This window comes from Vulpes lagopus, chromosome 12 (genome assembly GCF_018345385.1).
Source record: "Vulpes lagopus strain Blue_001 chromosome 12, ASM1834538v1, whole genome shotgun sequence".
Classification (NCBI taxonomy): Eukaryota; Metazoa; Chordata; class Mammalia; order Carnivora; family Canidae; genus Vulpes; species Vulpes lagopus.
The window spans coordinates 65,807,741-65,826,994 of NC_054835.1; the positions used below are offsets into that span (position 1 = coordinate 65,807,741).

General features: G+C 41.9%; 2 protein-coding genes across 7 annotated transcripts in view; both read right to left on the reverse strand.

The window, feature by feature from the left end:
- The window catches only part of CORIN (corin, serine peptidase), a 231,859-nt gene extending 228,131 nt beyond the window's left edge, over nt 1-3,728 (reverse strand). The window contains exon 1 of one of the 3 annotated variants that reach the window (XM_041723856.1): nt 1,447-3,728. Coding sequence is in view for 2 of the 3 variants with exons in the window: in XM_041723858.1 (XP_041579792.1) it covers nt 1,010-1,081 (72 nt within the window). In the remaining variant the exon portion in view is untranslated. Of the gene's footprint in view, nt 1-1,009; nt 1,273-1,446 lie in introns of those variants that run through there. The other 2 variants (XM_041723858.1, XM_041723855.1) reach the window with 2 other exon arrangements.
- An 8,578-nt stretch (nt 3,729-12,306) lies between these two features.
- The window catches only part of NFXL1 (nuclear transcription factor, X-box binding like 1), a 63,033-nt gene continuing 56,085 nt past the window's right edge, over nt 12,307-19,254 (reverse strand). For all 4 annotated transcript variants that reach the window (XM_041723861.1, XM_041723859.1, XM_041723860.1 and 1 more), the window contains 3 exons: nt 17,455-17,559; nt 13,391-13,477; nt 12,307-12,356 (listed from right to left, as the gene is read on the reverse strand). In XM_041723861.1, coding sequence (XP_041579795.1) covers nt 17,487-17,559 — 73 coding nt within the window. In that variant the 3' untranslated portion in view covers nt 12,307-12,356; nt 13,391-13,477; nt 17,455-17,486. The remainder of the gene's footprint in view (nt 12,357-13,390; nt 13,478-17,454; nt 17,560-19,254) is intronic.

Consider the following 19,254-nt stretch of genomic DNA (forward strand, 5'->3'; position numbering starts at 1 on the left):
TTTTTTTTTTTTTTTAAAGCATCGTTTCTTCTCCTCGCCTCCGGGTTATGCCCAGAACCGGTGTTTTGCAGCCTCTTTCCTTTGCAGTTCGTTCCCCTGTAGCTTTGCTTCCCTCAGTAGCCCCCCCCGCCCCCCGTCCCCGCTGCCGACCGCGGAGACCAGGATGGGGCTTCTCGGTGCGGTCCGAGGCTCCCGGGCGGCGGCGGCCACCGCAAGAACTGGGGTCCCCCGGCCGCGCCCGCCCCGCACCTGCTCCGCGCTCCTCGGCCCCGCGCCCCCGGAGCCCGGCAGGACAGGGGCCGGCAGGACAGGGGCCCCGCGGGATGCGGCCGCAGGTCGGCCCTGCTCCTGGGGACTCGGCCGGCCAGGATGCTCCCCGCCCCCCAACTGGCGCGCCCCGAGCCCCCCCCCGAGGCCGGCGCCGGGGCCCGAGGGGCGCGGGGTCGCGGGGTCGCGGGGTCGCGGGGGACGCGGGGACGCGGGGCCGAGGCCGAGCGCGCGGTGAGCCCCGGCGGGCGCGGGCGCGGGCGCGGGCGGGGGAGGCGAGCGCAGCGGGGGCTCCGGGACCGGTGGGGCGCGCTCGGGTCCGGGCGGCCGGGCTGCAGCCCCTGGGGTGGGGGTGGGGGTGGGAGGGCCAGGGGTGTGGGGGGTCCGACGGCTCGTGCTGCAGCCCCTCGGGCCGGGGGTGGGGGGCGGGGTCCTGGGGTCGGGCCGACGGCTCGTGCTGCAGCCCCGCCGGGGGAGCCCAGTGCACGGGGGCCGGGGAGGGACCCCGCGGGACCGCGGACCCCGGGACCCAGGGACCCTGACGCCGACGGAAAGTCCGCCGCAGACCCTGCGCGGACCCGCCGGGAGCTCGGCGCGGGGCGGGGCGCCCACCGACGGGGGGGCGGGGGCGCGGGGGGCGCGGGGGGCGCGGGGCGCGGGGGCGGGGGGCGCGGGGGGCGCGGGGCGCGGGGGCGGGGGGCGCGGGGGGCGCGGGGCGCGGGGGCGGGGGGCGCGGCCCTACCTGGTCGGCGGCCGCGGCGGGGCGGGGGCGCTGTGCCCGGGGCAGCGCGGGGGGCCGCGGCGCGCAGAGCATGTCCCGGTCCCGCGGGAGGCCCAAGCCAAGCTGCAGGACGGGGCCCGCGTGCGTGCGGGACAGTCCCCCCCGCGCACCCTCCCCCCGGCCACTGCGGGTCCCGCCGGAGCGCCCCGGGGCCGCGCAACCCCACCTCCTCGCAGCCAAGCAAGCGCGCCTTCAGGGGCAGAGGGAAGCCCCCGCCCGCGCCCAGCCGCCCCCGCCCCAAGCTGACGCCCCAGGAGGGCAGGGAGCAGGGCTGGGGCTTGAAAGTTAGGGGCGGGAAGACCAGGGGAGCTGGGAGCAGAAGAGCCTCCTAATCCCATCCCGGAGCATCTGCTCGTAGCCGGAGCGGAGCCCACCTGCCCAGGGGAAGCCCCAAATACCTGCAGCCGCCGGCCCCGGAGGGCCAAGTTTGTTTTCTCGAAAAAGCTGTAACGTGTCCAAGGCGAGCGTTCTTGGCAGATGGATGGAAACTTGCCTCCTGCTACGCGTGGCAGGGACACACCGCTTTTGCAAGAGGGCCCGGGACTCTGCGGAGGGCCGCACGGGTGGCCGAGGGCCGCTCCCAGAAACCCGGCCGGGGGTCAGCCGGGGAGGCACCCACAGGCTGCCCCCCGGGGGCCCAGGCCTGCCCCCTCTGCGCCCTCCACTAGCACCCACTCTGCACGCAGCGGCAGGGAGGGCGCAGCACCTGCTTACAAGGTAAAGCTCACTTGGCTGTTTGGAGCCCAAGACGGTTGTCAAATGTTTGGGGGAGAGGGGGGCCAGGGGAGTACATTGCATCTTTCTTAGAGATGAGTTTTCAGCCAACGTCAGTCAAGCCAGATCTTAATGGAAATTCCAAAAACTGACTCATGAGGTCGTTGAATAAATCCATCGCCGTGTTTCTGGTGGAGGCCTCGCCGGGTCACCAGAGTATGCAGCAGGCACCTGCTCCTTGAATGCGATTGCTGGGGGGCAGGAGGGTGTATTCCTTTGTAAAATTAGTGGGGGGAGGAATTAGTATTTTGTTTCTGAAATGCAAAGGTAAAAAGTATTGTATGTGTGTAGTAAAATGGTGGAAACAGATTTTATGTGTTCTGCAAACATCAGACTTAAAATCCAGTATCGACAGGTTTATCATGATTCACAAAAATTAACACTGATTTTAGGTGTTCCGCAAACATCAGACTTAAAATAATTCACAAAAATTAAGCTCTTAGTATCTGAGGCAAGGTTTGCGGTCAGCACCTGCTGAACTTGCATTCACTTGCATTCACTTGCATGCACTAAGTGGTTGCTTAGAGTTCTAGCAACCACTCTCGGAAGTCAGTGCTATTATGATGTTTATTTTAGAGGTAAGAGGATTTAGGGAGCCAAAGTAGGCGACCTGAGGTTACACTGCTACTGATGGCTGAGCTGGGATGCCCGGAAAAGCGGTGTAATTTCAGGACTGTGTTCTGAACTAAAATACTGCCCCATGGGACATCATCCCCGCAGGGACACCAGGCTGACAATGGAGAGCCGAGGGGGTTCTTCAGTCAGGTCTACCTTGAGCAAATCTGAGCCACAGTTAACTCGGTTTGCAAAAGGAGAGTTGGATTCAGTCCTCAGTGTTTCCACCGACATTCTACAAGCATGAATTTCTTCCACCTCCTTTCTCTTCCACTTTCTGCCCTCTGGTGGAGGTGCTGCTGGAACTGTGAAATTCAAGTAGCTACATCGGTGGATTTGAGATAGCCAGTGTAGACAAGTGTCCCTCTCCCACTTCTCTACTGTATTGTGAGAATTAAAGCTGCTTGCACTGTTGGTGTAAAAAAAGAATTCCTTAAGCTTCCTTCCAGCAAAACAAAAACAAAAACAAACAAAAAAAACACCAACTAGCTCTAGTTACGAACAGCACCAGAATACGTGTATTGTTAGCATGAGAATAAACATCTATTTTTATATACTTTGTAACAAAGGTTTATAATGTAAGAAATCACAAAAATATGAGGTCTCATAACATATCCAGAGTACTTTATGCACAGTAATCTCCAATGACCTATTTGAATTATTTTTTAAAAAGAATTTGCCACATTTGCTTTTCAGCTTAAAGTGACAAACATCAGCTAGTTTCTTAAAAACACTTTACAAGAAACATTTCTAGCCCTTTGAAATTTTTATAGTCTAGCATTTCGAGCAGAGATTCAGCTAACTGGGTAATTTAAGAGAAAACAAATACAAACCTTAAAGAGCTTTATGGAAAAAAAATCAACTTAAAGGTAGTGAATATACTTCTGGAAAGGAAGATCTTACAGACCAAACTTTGGTTACATATATGTATTACAGACCTGTTTAGTGATTAGTACTACAAATGACAGGAAAGAAGTATTTTGAAGAAGCAGCCAGCCTCCCAGGAATAATAGGCAAGCAGTGGCTAAGATAGATATGCTACCCACGGCTTATTTAGTTCACTCAACTAATACTCGTTTAGGATTTGCTAGCCACCAGATGAACAAAATGAGTCTCTGCCCCCGCAGAACTTTCAGTCTAGTGGAATAATAATAAAAAAAATGTACACATATATTCGCTATGGAAAGATACTTGAAAATAATGTGGGACTAGCTCTAAGGAATTTAGAATGTAACTTTTTTAGCTGAGATGTAAAGATGCACTTTTTTAAAAAAGCTTTTATTCATGAGAGAGAGAGAGAGAGAGACAGAGGCAGAGGGAGAAGCAGGCTCCATACAGGGAGCCCGATGTGGGACTCGATCCCAGAACCCTGGGATCACGTTCTGAGCCAAAGGCAGATGCTCAACCACTGAGCCACCCTGGTGTCCCAAGATGCAGACTTTTTTTTCTTCTAAATTTTATTTATTTATTTATCATAGTCACACAGAGAGAGAGAGAGGCAGAGAGAGACACAGGCAGAGGGAGAAGCAGGCTCCATGCACCGGGAGCCCGACATGGGATTCGATCCCGGATCTCCAGGATCGCGCCCTGGGCCAAAGGCAGGCGCTAAACCGCTGTGCCACCCAGGGATCCCCAAGATGCAGACTTTTAAAAAATATTGAAGAGCAAGAAAGAGGCAAATTAGAAGGTGACCTGTGGCATGGAGGGGAGAGTTTATTTAGTTTAAAAGAAGAAAATAACATACCCGTATCTGCACGCTAAAATATCCTGCATATGTTAAAAGCAGCCCGTGTAGACACTCCATTTGCTGTGTATATTACCAGGACACAAATCCCCTCCTCTGATACACCACTTCATCTGGGAAGTAGTTTAGAAGAACTGGCCCAGAAAAAGTTCTCAGGGAATTTTATTTTTAGCATCCCCACACAGGTCGTGCTGTTTCCCCCACCACCCGGGCCCCTTACTGCAATTTGTCCAAATGCCCCGTTTGGCCAGCACTTTGCCTGGTCTTCCCAGGGATAGTGCCCTCTCAGTGACAGTGACCACATGAGCAAACACTGGGGGGTCTCAGTTCACAACAGATTTTCCTCCAGTTTATGAATCAATTTGTAACAGATCTTCAGGTTATGAGGCTGTCGCATGTATCTATTATTATAGCTAATATGTTCTAGACGCTATGTGCCAATTACTTTACAGGGTGACATCTATTTTTTTTTTTTTAATTCTTGAGACAAACCTGATTTCCTTTGTTGTAAAATGAATACATAGGCTGTGTGAGAATTTTAAAGATGTAAAGTGCTTTTAAAATAGCTGCAGATAGGGACGCCTGGGTGGCTCAGCGGTTGAGCATTTGCCTTTTGCTCAGACTGTGATCCCGGGGTCCTGGGATTGAGCCCCACATCGGGCTCCCTGCAGGAGCCTCTGCCTATGTCTCTGCCTCTCTGTGTCTCTCACGAATAAATAAAATCTTTAAAAAAAAACGGCTGCAGACACATAATAATAGCTAATGTTTATTATCACTATTTTATAAGAGGAAACTGAGGCTTAACAGAAGTTCAGTAACTGCCCGAGAGATTTCATGACTGGGAAGTGGCGGGACCAGAATTGGAGCCGAGCAATCTGGAACCAGAATGACCTGTTGACCCCCACCTTCTGCAGAATAGTAAGACAGTAATGAAAAATGCCCAAGGAGTTTATAGCCTAGAGTCACTTCATTCATTCATTCATTCAACATTGAGCATTATAGTGGGTAGAACACTGCCCTCCCCTCTATCCCCCAAATTTAATGTCCCTTTGGAACCTGAGAATGTCACCTTCCTCATTTGGAAATGGGGGCTTTGTAGATGTAAGTAGTTAAAGTGAGATTATACTGGCTTAGGGTGGACCCTAAATACAGAGAAGAGTGTAGTATCCTTACAGGAGACAGAAAAGACCACAGACACAGAGAAAAAGGTCATGTGGAGATGGAGGCGGGATTGGAGAGATGAGGTCTACAGGGCCAGGACAAGCCACGGACTGATGCTCACAACCGGAAGCCTTGGCTTCTGAGAGGCATGGGACAGTCTCCAGAAGGCACCAATCCCACGGTCGCTTTGGTTTTGGACTTCTGGCCTCCTGCACTGTGAGAAAATACATTTTTGTTGTTTCAGCCATTCTATTTGCAGTAATTTGCCACGGTAGCCCATGAAAACTGACAGCAGCATCTACTACGTGGCTAGCCATGCCCCAGCCCAGGGCTAAGGCAGGAAACAAAACCGCACTCCTGCCCTCGCGGCCTACGCTCTAGTAGGGAGAGGAGGCGATAAACAGACACACAGGACACTGAACCGTACTGTTTGGTGCTACGAGAAAAAAAATACTGGAAGACGGAGGATGGCCAGGTGATGGTGAAAGGGGACTGGCTCTCTACAGGTGCTTGAACTCCAGTGAATCCGGACTGTGGAGTTCCAGGCTGGAGGGGGTAATTCACAGGCACACACACACACACACACACACACACACACACACACACACGCCTCCACATTAATTGAAAAGGAAACTTAGCAACGGGGGAGGCACCGCAAATAAGAGACCTAAACTTCCTCAACAGACCAAGATTCTGTAATACATGACGATGGTTCTCCAGGCGGACACCTGGTCTCTTGTCCCTGAAAGGTCTCTGGGGAGCTGAGGGGCTCCCAGCTTCTCCTGCCCCCTCCCCACCCCCAAATTCACATCTCTTCTAGGAGGTGCTTCTTCCCTCTGTGCAGCTCACCAACATATGAGTATACTGGCCCAGGGTGGTCTAATCACTGTCACTCAATACAGGGGACAACTTCTGCAGACCAGAGAGGAGACTCAGATGCCTGACATCGACTCGAGCTCCGGGGCTTAAACACCTGCCTCACCTTCTAAAACCCAAGGATGGGCAAACGTGACAGCCGGAGGAGTCACCTTGGTCATTTGAAATAACACGCACTGCCCAAAGGGCTTTAGGTCATCTTGGAACATTACCACAGATATCGATCTGTGTTTAAAATTTTTAACATTCATATAGCCATGAAGTTCAAGCGTCAGACTCCTTTGCAGAAAGCAAAGGTCTGCAATGTTTTGCTTCAGTAAAGTTCCTCTGGCAGTTTCAGCAAAGATTATACCAATTTTTTGAGGTTATCTGAATTTAATTTGGGATGTGAAGAGCGAAAGTAACTGAAATACAAACACCAGGTGCTGACCAATCCCTAAAAGTTGAAGCTGAAAAACTAGAAACTTCAACATAAACATTCCACAAATTTCAAATAGTAGGCTCATCCAACTTTTACAATGATGCAAAGTAAGTAGGAGGGAAAGGCCATCACAGACACAGTTTTATCTGTGTCGTTTCCTAGCGGCTATTTGGTAACTTTTCCAGTCCTTCTCTAATTGGTTCAGATTGGAGCAAAAAAGGCCAAAATGTATTGATTTATTTCCCTCAGAATAAATTCGCACATTTAGGCCAAACTGAACTTCCTTGACTTTAAAGAACTGATTTCCCCTATCCTGCTCATTCACTCCTCTTCCCCTCCTCACAGCTGTCTGCTCATTCTGGAGGCCACCACTCATCCAAGGGCATTCAAGGGCGGTGGGGAACTCCGGGCATCACAGCACCTCCAGCCCGGGCTGCCTCCCAACCCAGCTCCCTCCCCTACCCCCTCCAGTCCAGTCTCTGGGCAGCCAGTCACCTTCATAACAGCTGTTTCCTACTTACAACCTTCCCAGGCTGCCCACTGTGACTGGAATAACCCCCGCCCCCCAAGTCCTCGCCAAGGTCTCTTGGGCTCAGGGACTGGGGACTTGCTACCCTCCCTCCCTCATGGACTTTTCCCTCAGATCTTCAAATGGAGGCTTTTCAGGGCCACAGCTCCAAGGCCCCCATCTCAGCGGGGACCACCCCCAATCTTAAGCGGCTAGTGACCTTTCACCTCCTTTTTCATCACCTTCTGTGCCATTTCATTTTTTAATACACGTGAAAGGTGAAAGGATGCCTGTTTTACTGTGTATCTATTTCCTGTCTGCCCTCTTCCGCTCCTTAGCAGCTCCCCAAGGGAAAGGCTCACTGTTCCCCCCCCCCCCCAGGACCTACAAAGCACCTATCGCACAGGAAATGTATCTGTTGAATAAATAAATAAATAAATAAATAAATAAATAGGTGTGTGACTTTAGGTAAAATTAATGAGGTAAATAAAAAATGGTAAACAGCTTAATTTATTATTCGTTCAATCAGTCTCCTTCCTCTGCTTACTAAATTCCTCCCCACAAATTAGAAAGAAAACCAGCCAGAACAGAAGCCCAACAAACGGATAGGAAACAGGCTTCAGGCTTGTTTATTAGGCCGAGATTCTGAGACACATGAAAATAGCTCCCCAAGTAGGTAGACACCTAGTTGTTCATAGTCTTTAATATTCATACGAGATTGAGGAAATGACTTGCATGTAGCAGCTCTAATTTAGAGCTTCCAAAACATCAACCCAGGTATTCTAACATTGAGAAAGGTAAAAAAGAAACAAAATCTAAAGTCAAAACACAAATACTATTATGAAAGGCATGACTGCCCTTTTGTTTAGGACACCTAGCTAACACTAGATGAACAGAACATTAAAAAAATTTTGCATTAAAGTCAGCAAAGTTTAAAGTCCTCCTTTGTACTTCGGTTTAATACATACTCTTATGCTTTTTAGTATCAATAACTATGTTTTGCATCAAGTAATAGAGATTTTTTACAATGATACTAATACCTAGCCTAAAATTATAGGCTCCTGAATATTTTAGATAATATTAATATTCTTTTTTTAATAGTAAATATTCTAGGTTACAAATTTGGTATGAAAAATTTTAATGAAAACATTAATCATACAAAAATTAAATAGCAAAACCATTTAAAATGGCAATTCAAACAGATTTGGCTTACTGATATTTCTCTATCAGCTTGTTTCATAAGAACTGATTATTTCCAGCTGAAATCTACTTACAGGATCATGGTAAGAAGACATGAGAATAAGTATATAAAGCTCATAAGCCCTGTGCCCAGCATCTATTGCTCATAAATACCAGTTTTTCTTGTATTATTATTTGGAAAAGACACACGTTTTGCAAAACATGCCAAACTTCAGTTAAATGCTTCTTACACAAGAAATAGCCACATTTGGGGAATCTAACCTCTCATTTAAAAAAAACACAATTATATATTTTCCTCTAAGGACCCACTACCTAAAAGTTTATTTTAGTAACTGATAAAAATTTCTCACTAATAAACCAATTTCCGGAATCTAATTATATAGCTTCACGTTACAATTTAAGAGGTCTTTTAGAGGATAATTTTTTTTTAAAGTACAAAGTTACATGATCAGGAAACATGATCAAGAAAAGTACCTTGTAATAAGTAACCAAAACATTGTGACATATTTCTTTTACTGCATATATGGCTCAGTTTCATCTTAATTTTGCAAAACAAAGTTGGTTTTAAACAGTAAATGAAACAATGATGTTAACACAACAAAGCACATTGAACATGTTACCCTGCCATTGGCTATCCCTTATGAGATATTTACAATTTCAGTCATGCTTTTACTATTAAACAATGGTATATTGCCACTTCTAGTGTGCTAACTAAGATAAAGCTTAACAGTCTGTCCTTCTAACAACAGCTGGAAGAGAATACAGAGATGAATGGGAATATGTATGTTCTACAGAATATACTTCCTAATATTCCAGAGTGAACAACTTATCTCAACGCAATCTGAGGTATATTAACAGACCAAAAATGTTTAAGCCACATCATGGGCTATGTACCATGCAAACACTAAAACCACAACTGCACCCGCTGGAAGGAGATAGTATTTGTATTTCTGCCACAATGTTAGCTCAATTGCCACTTCATCTCTCTTCCTGTTCTTCTTCCGACGACCTTTCAGTCTATTTTCAAAAGCCTCCAGTTCGGCCTAAATCAACAATCAAAACAGCGTCATTTATATTAAATTCATTGTTGAAATGGAGAACAAGATCAAAATACATCAAAAACAGTCAAACTTGAGAACTGACATGCTGACTTGGAATTTTCCACTTCGATGAAAAGCAGTTTGCCAAATGTTTTAATAGAAATGGTATATATAACAAATATACTGATTTGCTTTTTTTTTTAAAAAAAAAAAACTCTCTCCATTTATGGACTGAATTCACCAAATTCAGAGTTTGGGTAAGCAGAAAGGGAAACAGGGAGTAACGAAGATCATTTCAGACTGTAAGGTTGACTTTGACACTATTTATTGATTTATTTTATTTAGTTTTTTAAAAGATTCATTTATTTGAGAGAGAGGATGAGAGGGGGTGGGGGATGAAGGAGCAGAGGGGGAGGGAGAAGCAGACTTCCCACTGAGCAGGGAGCCCCTACAACTACAAACTAAGGGATTGGATCTCAGGAGCCTAAGATCAGGACCTGAGCAGAAGGTAGATGCTCAACTGACTGAGCCTCCCAGGTGCCCCTGGCACTATTTAAATACAGAAACATCTGATTAAATCAAGGTGCCCTAAATATTTGTTCTTCAACATCATTAATCTGTTGGGTTTCTATAATATACAACTTCTAGCAAGTTCCAAGAGATGCCCAGTGAGAGTAAAAAATACCTAAAATTCTAATTTTTTATAATGCTGATAATAAATATTACTAGCTTGTATGAAAGAAATTTAAGTGAGTTGGGGAAAAAAAGTGCCAGATTATCACATATATTTAAGAATAGAGTAGAAATTCAAGGGAAAAATGATTCATGTTTTAAATCAAAATGACAATTTTAGAAAGTAGAATTACATAAAAACTGGTTCTAAAAAAGGGTAACTGGGGATCCCTGGGTGGCACAGCGGTTTGGCGCCTGCCTTTGGCCCAGGGCGCGATCCTGGAGACCCGGGATCAAATCCCACATCGGGCTCCCAGTGCATGGAGCCTGCTTCTCCCTCTGCCTATGTCTCTGCCTCTCTCTCTCTCTCTGTGACTATCATAAATAAAAAAAAATAAAAATAAATAAATAAAAAATAAAAAAGGGTAACTGGATGATACTCATTATAAAATGTGGATTTTTAATCTGTTAAGAACTTAACTTCATAAACAATAATATAACATGATACACTATGGTGAACTGTAACTAAAACGGGATAGTCATCAACTAAAATATATATGTAATATCCATGCAAGATTCTACAATTGTTTATTTAACAGAAGGAAATATAAATTAACCCTTGAGCAATGTAGGGGGCCAGGGATGCTGATTCCACACAGAGACAAAAATCCACATAGAACTTTTGACTCCCCAAAAGCCTACTGTTGACTGGAAGGTTTACCGATAACAGTTGATTAACACGTATTTTGTATGTTGTATTTATCATACACTGTATTCTTCCAATAAAGTAAGCTAGAGAAAAGAAAACCATAAGGAAGAGAAAATACACTTATAGGACTGTATTGTAGGTACTGAAAAGAAGTGACATATTAAGTGGATCCTCGCAGCTTAAACTGATTAAACCTGTGTTGTTCAAGAGTCAACTGTACAAACTTCAGTTAACATATCTATTACTTTGCCTATAAACCACATTTGAAGATGCCCTACTCCTACACTTAACACAGTAGCATTTGTCAATGAACCAAAATGTCAGAATATTCTCAGGTTGTTGTTGAAATGGAGAAGATCAAAATACATCAAACAGCCAAACTTGAGAACTGACCCAGTAAAATAACTGATGCTTTAATAATGACCCATAGTTATCATTTACAGTTTAAATTATGTTCTATACACACTATTTAAAAGGTCAGTGAATAGGAAATATATTTAAGATTTCCAATTAAATGGTTTATAGAAAGGGGAAATAGGTTCACCCTGAACTATTCCTAGTAAGTTAACCTCCCCAGGATTCCTGTCAATTCATGTTCTAGTGTAATAGCTCTGATAACTCATTTTGGAATGTTAGGCAAATCAACTTTATAGAACCATATAATATCAAAGGTCATTTCTGCCCACCTTTTTGCTACCTAAATTATTTCTAAAGTCTTCCACTGTAGTCAAATTTTAATTTCCTCATTCAAAAGGTGGCAGTTTGCACATAATATACCCTTTTTGCTAAGCATAAGCATCTCAAAATGCAACAGGACAAATAATTATATGTCACTATTAGAAAGTCAAACCACTCTTTGGAGTATATAATCAATATTGGAGTATATAATCAATATGGTATTTTAAGCAAACAAGATACCGGGAATGTAGCTGTTATCTGCTATATGGCAAAGTACAGATAATAATCCTGCTTTTAGGAATTTAGAGGGGAAATAAGGCAATGAATTGTGAAAGCAAGTGACTGGTCGGTAAACAACACTCATTTTTATACATAACTCTGTAATCTACAACTCAGCAAAACAGAACTCAGAGTACTTTGAGGTGAGTGATGACATAGGCTCCTGGCAAGGAAGTAAATTTGGGAATATACAAAATATCTGGGAATATACAAGATTCATGCCTCTTCAGAGGTTCAGTATACTTGCCCTGAAGTGAATGAGTAGAATTTTCGTTTTGTAGGACCATATTATTTTCAGTCTAGAGAACAGTTGACCAGCTCCTGGTTTGTATGTGGAATACACCATGTGTTTGCATAAAAACTAACAATGAGGGCAGCCTGGGTGGCTCAGCAGTTTAGCACCGCCTTTGGCTCGGGTCATGATCCTGGAGTCCCAGGATCGTGTCCCACGTTGGGCTCCCCGCAGGGAGCCTGCTTCTCCCTCTGCCTGTGTCTCTGCCCCTCTCTCTCATGAATAAATAAATAAAATTTTAAAAAAATACAAAGAGACATAAATCTAGGTATTTTGTTTAGTTACCTGTTGTCTTCGTTTTTCCTCTTCAAGAGCAGCTTTGGCTTCTGCTTCTTTTATCTGTTTATAGACATTTAAAAATAAATTAACATTGTAATCCTCAAATTTTATGTAGAATTTTAACATCTTCCACCCAGGATCCACTAACCCATAACAACTTTCGGTAACTTTATATTGGAAATTAGTTAAAGACATGTAAATGTTCTACTGAGAAGCGTTACCAAGGTTCTAATAGATTGTGCTGTGAGGGGAGGGTCAGTGTTATACTGCACATAAACATACATACAGCTTAACAACTCTAATAGATATTAGATCACAATCCAAGGAGTTACAAAACTGTAAAATGAAATAGTTAAAACTGTATTTTTTCTCTTGAGTTACCATACTAAGTCTCTAATGAATTATTAAATAAACTACTCTTGTTCTAGAGTTGAAATGGACCATTTTCCATAAATGCCCTCTTGGGAAGGGAATCCTGTGTGTCAAGCAAAATCAAGAGTTTATTCACTGATTGGACTGATGGTGGGAAATAGTGACACTAGGGGTAACGCAAACAACAAAGAATTCCAAAACCTTATTTTGTATTATTTTAACCTAACTTTCAGGAGGCTTACAGTAACATAAAGGTGAAAACTATGTTCTGGAACACACACGCTACTGGTACTGAGGAGAGAAAAAAAATCTAGTACATACTAAAGAGTACACCTGGGAATCTTAAATAGGCCTATAAAACTAGGCTTTATTACAAAAGCAAAAAAGGTAAGCTTTTGAGTTGTTTGTAATAAGCACATAAAGTAATGTACAAAATAAATATGAAAAGGTCATTAATTAGCACGTTAAAAATGATATTTGGGGCACCTGGGTGGCTCAGTAGGTTAAGCTTCTGACTCTTGATTTTGGCTCAAATCATGTTCTCAAGGTCATGGGATGGAGTCCTGGGTCAGGCTCTGTGCTCAGCGGGAAGTCTGCTTGCGATTCTCTCTCTCTCTCCATCTGCCCCTCCCCCTGCCAACCCTGTGTGGCTCATTTGCACTCTCTCTCTCTCTAAAATAAATAAATCTTTTTAAAAAAAATTACATTTAACATGATATTACCTCAGATGCTTTCCGCTTCATTTCCTTGCATGTTGTGTCACATTCTATTGAAATCTGATTTTCACGTACTTTGTTGCATTGCAATTCCTACAAATAACATTTTTTTAAAAAAAATTTGATTTTAAAAGATTTCTCCCTCAAAGTCCTAACTCTATGCTATGAAGAAAGCAAAGTATCTCTGACAGCTTAAGGTATGCATATTATTTAAAAGCCATGTTCATGAATATTTAATGATGATACGGTTACAAGTATTAAATGTCTTGATTCTAACAGTGATCATTCCTTTATTTCCTCCTAACTAGAAAAAAGTGAATACCATAAAATTCAAAGCATCTATTTAGTAATTATTTACTGAGAGCCACTATCAACTTAGCTTCAATTTCCTTTTCATTATTTTTGTGCTATGAAAATATGCTCCAGAGTAGTGCCAACCAATGCAGCTTTCTGAGACAATAAAAATGTTCTACATCTGTGCTATCCAATGAAGTAACACTAAATACATATGGCTCCTGAAAACTCAAAATGTGGCCAGCAAAATCAAGGAACTGATGGTTACTACTATTTGATGTTGATTCATTAAAATTCAAAATTAAATAACCATAAGGGTGCCAATAGGTACATGCAAATGTGTTCAACATCATTACTCACCAGAAAAATGCAAATCTAAACCACAATGACATAATTACCCATAACTGCTAGAATAACTACAATTGAAAAGCCAACAGATAACAAGTGTTGATAAGACTACATGAAAAAAAGAAAGAAAGAAAGAAAGAAAGAAGAAAGAAAGAAAGAAAGAAAGAAAGAAAGAACGAACGAACTTGTACAGTGTTGGTGGAAATGTAAATTGGTATTGCCAGTATGACAAACAGTACAGAGTCGTCTTTAAAAAAAAACTTCAAATAGATCTAGTATAGATTCTAGCAGTCTTACTTCCAGATATACATCCAGGAAATGAAGAGAGTAACTAAAAGATACCTGTGCTCCAATGTTCATTGCATCATCATTCATAATAGCCAAGATATGGAAGCAAGTATGTATCCATCAATGGATAAAGAGATGAAGAAAATGCGATTTGCCCACCTATCTACCTATAATGGAATATTATTTGGCCATAAAAAAGAAGTCCTGTCATTTAGAGAACATGGATGAATATGGAGACAATCAGGCTAAGTAAAATAAATCAGATACAGACAAATATTGTATGATCATACTAATGTGTGGAATCTAAAAAATTAGAACTTAGAAAAGCTGAGAAGGGATTGGAGATTGCCAGGGGCTAGAGTTACATGAAATGTGGAGAAGTTGGTCACTAGGTACAATTTTCATTGATAAGGTAAGTATGTTTTACGGAATCTAATAATATATAGCATGCATGACATAGTTAATAATACTGTATTACATACTTTAAATTTGCTGAGAGTAGAATGTGTTCTCACCACAAAGAAGTGGTAACCATTAGGTAAATGTTACCTTGATTACTGTAATCATTTCACAGTGTGTATGCATAGACGATCACCATGTACGCATCTTAAATATATACAATTTTTGTCAATTGTGCATCAGTAAAGCTAAAAACTATTCAAATAAATAAACAGCCATATGTGGTTAATGGCTACAAACTCATGCAGTTCTCAGAATTTTCTGGAGAGCTACAAATTTTCCTCTCAACCATTTAATCTTTTTTTTTTAAGTTTTAAAATTTTGAAAATTGGTCTAAAGCTTATGTTTGCACTTCAATGCCTCCTTAATGAACAATAAAAAACTAACCTACTCTTTTCTTGATTATGTGACATCAACCCTATAATCAATTTGTGAACTACTCATAAAATAAGTGATCCTTATATTAAAGTCCTAGAATTTGCTTTTGTAGATGTTTTATCTACCTTTTCTTGCTGCCAGATACTACTTTTGCTCTATTTGTATCAATTTCTCCTTTCTTACTATACTCTCAGATACTAATTTTTTTAGTTCAAATTTACCAGAGTTAAGATATGAGATCATCAAATCCTACGAACAAAATACATATACTTTAGTGAAAACACCTTATAGCATGGAATTTTATTACTTAGAGAGTTTTTTCCCCACTTAAGTTCTTCATTTTGGGTTGAGGTTGTGATAAACAGTCTTCTAAGGATAGTCCAGACAAAGGAAAAATAACAAATACAAACTTGAAAGACAAAAATAAATATTGCATTTGCAGATGTTAAGTCTGTCAAGCCTGGAGAGGGATCCTACCTTTCCTCATTCAAAGGGTACTTACAGAGCACCTATTACATGCCAAGCACTGTGTTAGAGACAGGGGACACAATAAGAAAAATAATGTAAAAATATGGTAAGTAGCGAACTAATATTAATAGCAGCTGTTATTTATTAAACATAATAATCACTGTGCTAAATGCTATATAAGCATTACCTCTTTCATTCCTTTCAATAAATCTATGTATAAACTCTATTTTACTGATGAGAAAACAAGGTTACAAACATCCCTAGAATCACAAAGCTTTTAGTCATGAGCCTAGAATAAAGAAAACCAAGGAGAAACAGCATCCAAGTCTTCCCAAGGGAGTCAGGGGAAGGAAGAGGTTCCAAACAAGGAAATACTTGCACTGAATACTAGCAGGATTGTAGTAAACAGAGCAGGGAAAAAAACTTTGCATTTTACAGAAAAGAAAGAATGTCTCTATCACCACGGATTAAACGAAGTATAACATATACGTTAGGGCACGTAAGTAACAGATTCCCGGAGAAGACCACTAGAGGATGGGAGTGGAGACAAGCAGGCAAAGAAAGGTACCATCATAGATTCCCTGGAATGCCAACTCTATATATGCATACGCATTTCTTTTAAATGCATATTTTTTCCCCTAAGTGATGAAGAAACATTGAAGGACTTAGATTGGGAAGTATTATGCTCGGAGGCAAGGATATCTGTTCTGAAGCTGTTATCGGAGTCCAAGAATGAGCTGTGGCCAAAGTTCTCTAGCAGATGGAGAACTGTGCTTGGACAGTAACATGAAATGAGAGAAAACCTGAAAGACAGCCGGATCACAAGCATTGATAAGCATTGACTAAACACTGATTTTCATATACTGATGGTCCAACTTAAATATCTAAAACCTAGGGATTCAACTCCAGAGGAGGTAAGGCCTATACATTTAAACTCAGAAGTTACATACCCCAGGAAGTAATAATAATAGGAGCTGTGAAAATGAATGAAAAGCAAAGATCCTCAAGAAAAGCAAAAGCCTCTCAATAAATACTTGTTGGATGGATGAATACAAGAATGAATTCAAAGAAAAGAAAAAGATGAGCTTTAGGGGATGACTGTTAAGAACATGAAGAAAAAAGGGAGTTACAATTAACCAAGACAGCAAAAACCAGAGGTCAACAGTGTGAACGGGGGAGCCAAGGGAAAGGACTGAAAACAAGACCACGCAGCTACCGACACTGGAGATCAGTGAGACTCTTCCCTCCTAAGCTTAGCTTAGCTCAACAGTGTCCACTTTGTGTCCATCGAGCTTTCTAAATCGTTAGTTTTCCCTTTTAATAAACTTCCGTTACCACGATTTTATCTTAAAAGGAATTCTCTCCAAATTGGTTATTTTATAAGGCTATGCATGTGGAGTCTAAGGCTATGTTTTCGCAACTGGATCCTGACTGCAAAAAGTGTTGCATAAAGCAGAGCAACAAAGGTTAATTCCAGACCATTTCTTAAAACTACGAAACTCACTTTATTACTCACATTGTGTTCCTTGTACAAAGACCTCAAATCTAGAGCATATTGATTCTATCCAAAAAAAGGGCATTGAACTTAAAGTTCTTTTATGAATAAATTACAGAAAACTAAATTGTCAAAACTGATTTTTATTTTTTATTTTTATTTTTTTTTTCAAAACTGATTTTTAAAATAAGTATTTACAGATAGATGGGCTAACAATAAAATGATTCTAAAAAATAAGACTTTAAAATCAAAAGGCAAAAAGCCAAAGAGCTAACAAAACACAGACCAGGAAAAAAAATTTTTACACAAAAAAGTATTTTCAATAACTTAAAATATTTACCTTTTTAATTCTTTTACAAGGACATCTAAGTTTTACCTTCTGGTTGCAATTAAAGGGACATTCACCAGGATGACACATTTCTTTGCATCTGTGACCACAAGGAAGCTAAAATAAAACCAAAATAAGGCAATTACATATTTACATTCTAGTCAGACTCTGCAAACTCCCCTTCCTCCAACAACCATTTTAAGAGAGAGTCTACTACGACGGGGTTAATCAACCCTGGATACTCATCTAATTTTTCAACTTCTTTCCTTTAGATATAAATTATTTTAATTATGCAGAAATGTTCAATAACTCTCCCCAGTTCCACTCCAAGAATGTATCTTACATCGCTGTTATGGCTAGTTACAGCCACGTGACTACATTCTGGCTAATGGAATGCAAGCATACGTATTTTGGTGCCTTGATGCATTTCAAGAGCACACATCCATGTTCATCCCTTCCCAATGTGCTTTACACGATGACATTTAGAGCAATAATGGAAACCACATATCAAAGAGAAGCGGAGCTGCCTAGCGTACTTGGGTTCCTGGATGAATACATGGAGCCCAGTGCCAATGCCTCTACCTTCCCTGTAGGGTTATATGAGAAAGAAAGAAACCTTCCTTGTCCCCAAGGCACTGTACTGTAATACAACTGCTTAGCCTTTTACTCTAAATCACTTCTCTTTGCCACTATATATCAAAACACATAGGTACCCAACCAACTCAGGAATTGCCATGATGTCTATGTGCTCCTTCTCTTTATTTACTATCTTCTTATCCCAGTCAAGCTTTCAGATGAAACATTCTAACCTCCTTTGTATTCAAATCTTATCCAAACTTCAAGAAACGGCTTAAATCACCACAGAAGTATGATAGGAGTTTGCCTATACTTGAACAAATAATAGTAATTATATAAGAAATCTATTTCTAAACTATTGTGACATTGTTTGTGTTGTCTTAAACTTAAAAAAAATATTTAGACACTTCACAAATGTCTGTCTCTCCTAGCAGGCTGTGCATAAAAGACACTGCTGGTTAGTGGTTAAATTCCAAAGTCAGGCTGCCTGGAACTGAAGCCCAGCTTCCCTGTTTACCAACTATGAAACCATGGGCAAGCCCCCTAATTTTTCTTTGCCTCACATTTAAAACTGGGAAGAATGACAGGATTTTGTAAAGTTGTCATGAGGATTAACTGTGCTCGAGTTAGCTATTAAAATAAAAGGTATTATTATTATTGCTGTTGTTAGTTGAGGGCAATGGTCTTCTGTGGTCTTTGTGCCTCTTATACTCATTAACAAAGACATTTTACAAATAGTGGACACCTTAATACACATCTGAGTTTCTCCAACTTCTGATCTTTATGATTCACCAGACTGATCCCTCCATGCTATTTACTCACTTTTAAAAATTCACCAGTTTTTTTCCATTGCCTTTAGTGTCACTCTAATGAACAACGAGCTTGCTTGTTCTTTCATTTTCTAGCTGAGACATCCATACAAAACTGAATTTGGCTCAGTCAGACTACATCTTCATCCATCCCATCACAGGGCTGTGTTCCTCAAATGAGCTCCACACGAGCATCCCTGGACCATTTCAGTTTTGTCTCTCTCTACACCTAACTGCAGGCGCTGAACACTGCTCAATGAGATCAATATTTATTCACTGTCAAGTACCTCCTCACAGGGGTAAAGTCTTTGTCTCCTCAACTTCATTCCCACCTTCATTCCTGCCAGTGCCTCTAGTCTAACTTCACAAAGAAGACAAACATTTGGCATCAGCGGACCACCTAGCCTCTCTTCTTCTCAAAACATAT